The sequence below is a fragment of the Lepidothrix coronata genome, unplaced genomic scaffold (genome assembly GCF_001604755.1).
Source record: "Lepidothrix coronata isolate B3197 unplaced genomic scaffold, Lepidothrix_coronata-1.0 Scaffold458, whole genome shotgun sequence".
Classification (NCBI taxonomy): Eukaryota; Metazoa; Chordata; class Aves; order Passeriformes; family Pipridae; genus Lepidothrix; species Lepidothrix coronata.
The window spans coordinates 16,863-21,824 of NW_016690638.1; the positions used below are offsets into that span (position 1 = coordinate 16,863).

The window sequence follows — 4,962 nt, forward strand, 5'->3', positions numbered from 1 at the left end:
CCCGCACCCCGAATTCCGCACCCCTCCGGCCTCCCTGTGCCCCCCGCTACACCTGGCAGCGCGGGGGGGGGCCACCAGGGCACCGACGACCCCCATCAACCCCCAGTGCCCTCCAACCCCCCCGGCTCGGGGTCCCCAGTGCAGAGAAGTCGGGGTGGGGGCAGCTATGGGATCGGGGTGCTGCACCCACAAGCACCCCAAGATCTGCTGGAGTTGCCCCATTTTCATTCAGCACAGCCCCCCCTCTGAGGGCTGGGGGCACTCGTGGGGGGTCCCATGGGGGTCTTGGGGCACCCCTGTGCCCGCAGCTGCTTCTTTTCCTCATCCTCAGCACCAACGTTCACCCCTGGCAACCCCCCCTCCCCAATTTGGGGTACAGACAGAGCCCCCCGCCCTTGTGCCCATCCCTTGTGCCCCTCAGCTCTGAGGGGACAGAAGCCCCCCAGCCCAGGTGCCACCCCTGTGCCACAACCCCCGTGCCTCAGTTTCCCCGTCACCCACACGGGTGGTCACTGGCCCGCGATGGGACCCCCGCGGTGGGTTCCCGGTGGGCTCCCGGTGGGCACGACGCCAGCCCAGCCGAGCTGTGCCCGCCTTGGCTCGGGCAGGAGCAGGGGGGAGCGGAGCGGCGAGAAAAACAACCGAGAAAGAGGAAAAGGGAAGAACAGACCGCGGGAAGCGGCGGCGGGGGAGGAGGAGGAGGCCGGTACTGGCAGCGTTTTGGGGGGGCTCGGGGCGCCCATCGCAGCCCCCCATGCACACTCCTGGGTGCCCACCCCGAAGTTCGGAGCTCAAAGGGTGGTGGAGGGGAAGGACCGGCCCGCTAAGGACGTGTGAGTGGCTCAGGGGGGGTTCTCGACCCCGCTATTTCCCCCAGACCCCCTCCGGGAGATGTGGTGGGCAGGGGGGTGCTGGGTGCTCTGCTCTCCCTGGGTGCCCTGCTCTCCCTGTTTGCTCTGCTCTCCCTGTTTGCTCTGCTCTCCCGGGGTGCCCTGCTCTCCCTGTTTGCTCTGCTCTCCCTGGGTGCCCTGCTCTCCGTACAGTTTCGGGGGGTCCCTGCTTGCACCCATCCCGGTGACCCATTGCCCCCAGAGTGGGGATCCGGGGGTGCAGGGACTGCCAGCCCCTCCTGCCAGAGGTGTATGAGCCCCCAAACCCTGGAGGATCCCTTTGCTGCCCCCCAACAGGGTGGGCACCCCCAAGGCTGTGGGTAACACTAGGGGGGCACAGCGCCCTGCACCCCCACACCTGCCCTCTTTGTGGGGAAGGGGGTGCTGAGCAGGGGGGTGCGGGGAGGCCCCCACCTGCTCCTGTCCCGGGGGCGCGGCTCAGCAGTGCTGGGCTCCTCCCGATGTGCCAGCTTGGCACCAGGGCTGCTCCCGGGGCCGGCCAGCTGGGAATGCTGGGGGCACCGGCTTCTACTTGCCCCAGTTTCCCCCCCGGTGGGGGTCACAGTGCCATGCTGGGTGCCCCACTGCGGGGTCTGGGCACACAGCAGCACAAGGATGCCCAGCGCCACTCCCAGTCCCCCCTCAAACCCAGCTGGGGTGACCTGCTCCCAGTTCTTGTCCTGTGGCTGGGACAGAGATTGGGGTCACCTCCCTCGCCCCACTCAGGGTCCCAATCCTTGTGGAAGCACCTCCTGTCATCCCCTGGGGATTTGGGACTCCAGCAGCACCCCTGGGTGCTGATCCAGCTGCCATAAATGAGTGGAAACGGGCTTTTCAGGGATCAGGTGGATGATCCCTGGATCCTTCTCTCCTCCCTCCATCCCGTGCTCCCCATGGAAGGGGTTAAGGCCAGGCTGGGCCCTGGGCCAGGCCGGTGTCACCCTGACACTGTGGGTTGTCACAGAGGCTTGGGCTGGGCTGTGCTGCCGGAGAGACACCGGTACCCGCGGGTGGGGGGCACAGGGTGACAGCTTGGGGTGTCCCACAGCGGGTCCCCAGCTCCAGGAGCACTGGGAAAAGGGAGTGTCCCCATCCTGGTGTCAGCTCAGGAACTGGGCTGAGACCCAGCAATTCACCTCACCCCCGGGGCTGCTGCTTCACTGGAGGGGTTTGAACGCCCCAAGAGCAGCCCCCCAGGGTGGGTGGGACCCCCAAGAGTGGGGCTGACCCCACAAACCCCCCTCCCCTGCGCAGGTCTGGCTCCAGAGATCCCTCCTGCATGGTCAAGGTGGGCAACGAGGTGGTGGCCAGGTATGAGGCACTGTCCCACCCTGGGAGGGGACACGTGGGGACAGGGAGATGCAGCCACCTCTCCCCTCCCTGGGGACAGGACAGGTGTGGAAGAACCTTGAGCCCTTTTTGGGGGGAGGAATTAACCCTGTGCTTGAGGAGAGGCTGGGGACAGGGGTGACACAGGGCTTGTCCTCCCCTCTCCACACCAGGAAGGGCCCTCGCTGTGTCCACCTTGGGGACAGCAGTGATGCCAACCCGTGTATGACAATGCTAAGGGGGCTCAGTGGGGAATATGGTGCCAGCCCTGCTTGGGGACTGGGGGACAAGGGGCAGAGCTGGTGGCACAGAGGGTCACGGGGTACCCGGGGTCAGTCCCCCTCAGACTGCTTGGCTCCCACGCTGGGTTTGGCTTCAAAATTGGGGGAATTCTCCCTTTGGCTTGAAAACTGAGGGGAAACTGAGGCCTGGCCTGGGCTGCCCCTCTGCTTTTGGGGGTGTACATGTGTGTGCACGTGTGTGCACATGTGTGAGTGTACACACACACACACACACACAGTCACACACACAGCTGACAGATGGAGCAGGCAGCAGAGCCAGCATCCCGCTGCCATGGCAACTGAAGCGGCTACCAAGGCAACGGGATGGCCACGGGGACAGCACGGCCATGGGGACAGATTGGGGGGGACAGCAGAGCCCCCCCAGCTGGGCCATTTGGCCCCCAGGGACTGGAGGGGGAAAGGGTTCCCCTGGAAACAGGGACAACACTCTCCCCAGCATCCCATGGCACCCCCTGGATGCCCCTGGATATACCCGGGCAAGCTGGGAAAACGGGGGAACGCGGGGGTGCAGGGACATTCCGGCAGGGATGTGCCCCCTGCCCACTGCTCCCCTCTGACCCCCATCTCCCCACAGGGGTCTGGCCCCACGGGACCCCTCAGGCCCCTCGGACCCCTTTGCCCGGGGGTTGTGCTGCGGGCACATGCTGGGCACAGCCGTGAGCCGGGGGTGGGTGCTGGCACCCCGAGGCTTGGGCACCTCTGCCCCCCACGGCCACCAGTCCCCGTGCCCAGTGGGTGGTTGAGAAAACCCTTTCCCGTGCTGGGATGAGGGGCTGGAGTTGGAGCTGCCAGAAGGAGAAGCTGTGCTGAGTGTGGAGTGGTGGGGCTGGGACATCGTGGGCAAGAACAACTTCCCGGGATGGGTGAGGACCCTCGGGGCACACCAGCACGGGCAGGGTCCTGGGGGCACCTCTGCACCCCCATCCCCTGTGCGTGGAGCGAGCACAGCTCAGGAGCCACAGGGTTGGGGCAGTGCCACACCCACACCCTGCATGTCCTGGGCTCTCCCCACACCGAGGTCCAGCACGGGGTGCTGGCATTGTCCCCTCCCCCAGCCCCTGCCTCTGGCCCCCCAGGGCGAGTTCCCCTTGGACACCATCAACACGGACCCCACCAGGGGCTGGTTCCAGCTCCTGCCCTCGCCCAGCACCAGCCAGGACCACGGGTGAGCGATGGGACAGGCAGAGGGGACAGGCAGAGGGGACAGGCAGAGGGGACAGGCAGCTGCTCCCAGGGCAGCACAGGAGGCACCCCATGGAGGGTGGTGGGCACAGGACCCAGACGAGCCCCCCCGTGCCATCGCAGGGGGCATCTGGGTGCCCTGGGGCTGGTGTTGGACACGGTCCTGCCCCCCACACACAACCAGCCCCTCATCCAGCTCTCACCCAGTCCGTCCTGTGCCTGGACCAGGTGGGTGCTGAGGGATGGGGGGACCCCCGGGGGTGGCTGGGGACCATCTGAGCGCAGGGGCCTCGCCGTGCCCACTCTGCCCTCCCCACAGCCTCCTGATGGCACAGTCCTGGACATCCTGGAGGAGTTGACCTCAGGGGAGAGCCGGCAGGACGTGGTCACCAAGCTGGTGAACATCTTCCTGGGGCAGGGGCTGGCTGTGCCCCTCCTGGACTGTGTCACCACCCATGAGTTGGCCAGGACCAGTAAGTGCCAGGGCTGGGGCACCGCCTGCCAGGGCTGGGGCACCGCCTGCACCGAGAAACCCCAAGCCACGGCCTCCCCAGACCTACATGGGGAAAGAGTGGGGCCACCAAGGCGGAGCAGGAAAAGTGCCACATGTCCTTGGGGTTGGGCACACCGGGGACAGCTGGGGCATCACCCTGTGCCCGCCTTGCCACAGCCTCTGTGCTGTTCCAGCTGATCCCAACACCCTGTTCTGCTCCAACTCAACGGCCTCCAAGTCCACGGAGCAGTTCATGAGGGTGAGCGTGGGAGGGGACACTGGCCCGGTCCCCACTGTGCCCCCCACGATGCCATCGGGGTGCAGAGCTGGGTCATGTCCCAGCAGGATGTTTGGGGACACATTTGGTGTCCCCGTGCCTTGCAGGCTGTGGGGCTGCCCTGCCTGCACGAGGTCCTGAAGCCCGTGGTGAGCCACATCCTTGAGGAGAAGAAGCCCATGGAGCTGGAGCCCGGCAGGATGGGGCTGAGCCAGGGCAGGTGGGCACAGGGGGGACACGGGTGGCACTGGAATGGGCTGCCCAGGAGGGGATGGAGTCACCACCCCTGGGGGTGTTTAGGACAGAGTGGACGTGGCATCAGTGCCATGGTCTGGGTGACACGGTGGGGTTGGGTCACAGGGTGGACTCGATGATCTCAGAGGGCTTTTCCAGCCTGGTTGATCCCGGGATTCTGTGTGACTTGGGGGGCAGATGTGGCACCCTCGTCATCCCTGTGTCCCCTGCAGGGGGGCCACCCATTGCTGCTGA

The 4,962-nt window shown here is 66.5% G+C and overlaps 1 protein-coding gene across 1 annotated transcript; it reads left to right on the plus strand.

Annotated features, from left to right (window-relative positions):
- The first annotated feature begins 522 nt into the window (after positions 1-522).
- LOC108510051 (rasGAP-activating-like protein 1) lies at positions 523-4,962 on the plus strand. Its single transcript, XM_017839692.1, has 9 exons — positions 523-833; positions 2,145-2,201; positions 3,096-3,208; positions 3,266-3,384; positions 3,598-3,686; positions 3,932-4,176; positions 4,391-4,455; positions 4,581-4,693; positions 4,941-4,962. The coding sequence occupies exons 1-9, from the start codon at positions 523-525 to the stop codon at positions 4,960-4,962; spliced, it is 1,134 nt and encodes a 377-aa protein (XP_017695181.1).

Excerpts from the sequence above, each read along its gene's own strand:
- LOC108510051 (XM_017839692.1), top strand. The coding sequence starts at position 523 with ATGGGACCCCCGCGGTGGGTTCCCGGTGGGCTCCCGGTGGGCACGACG. Across the intron at positions 2,202-3,095 it reads GGCAACGAGGTGGTGGCCAG|GGGTCTGGCCCCACGGGACC; the intron begins GTATGAGGCACT and ends ATCTCCCCACAG. Across the intron at positions 4,694-4,940 it reads ATGGGGCTGAGCCAGGGCAG|GGGGGCCACCCATTGCTGCT; the intron begins GTGGGCACAGGG and ends TGTCCCCTGCAG.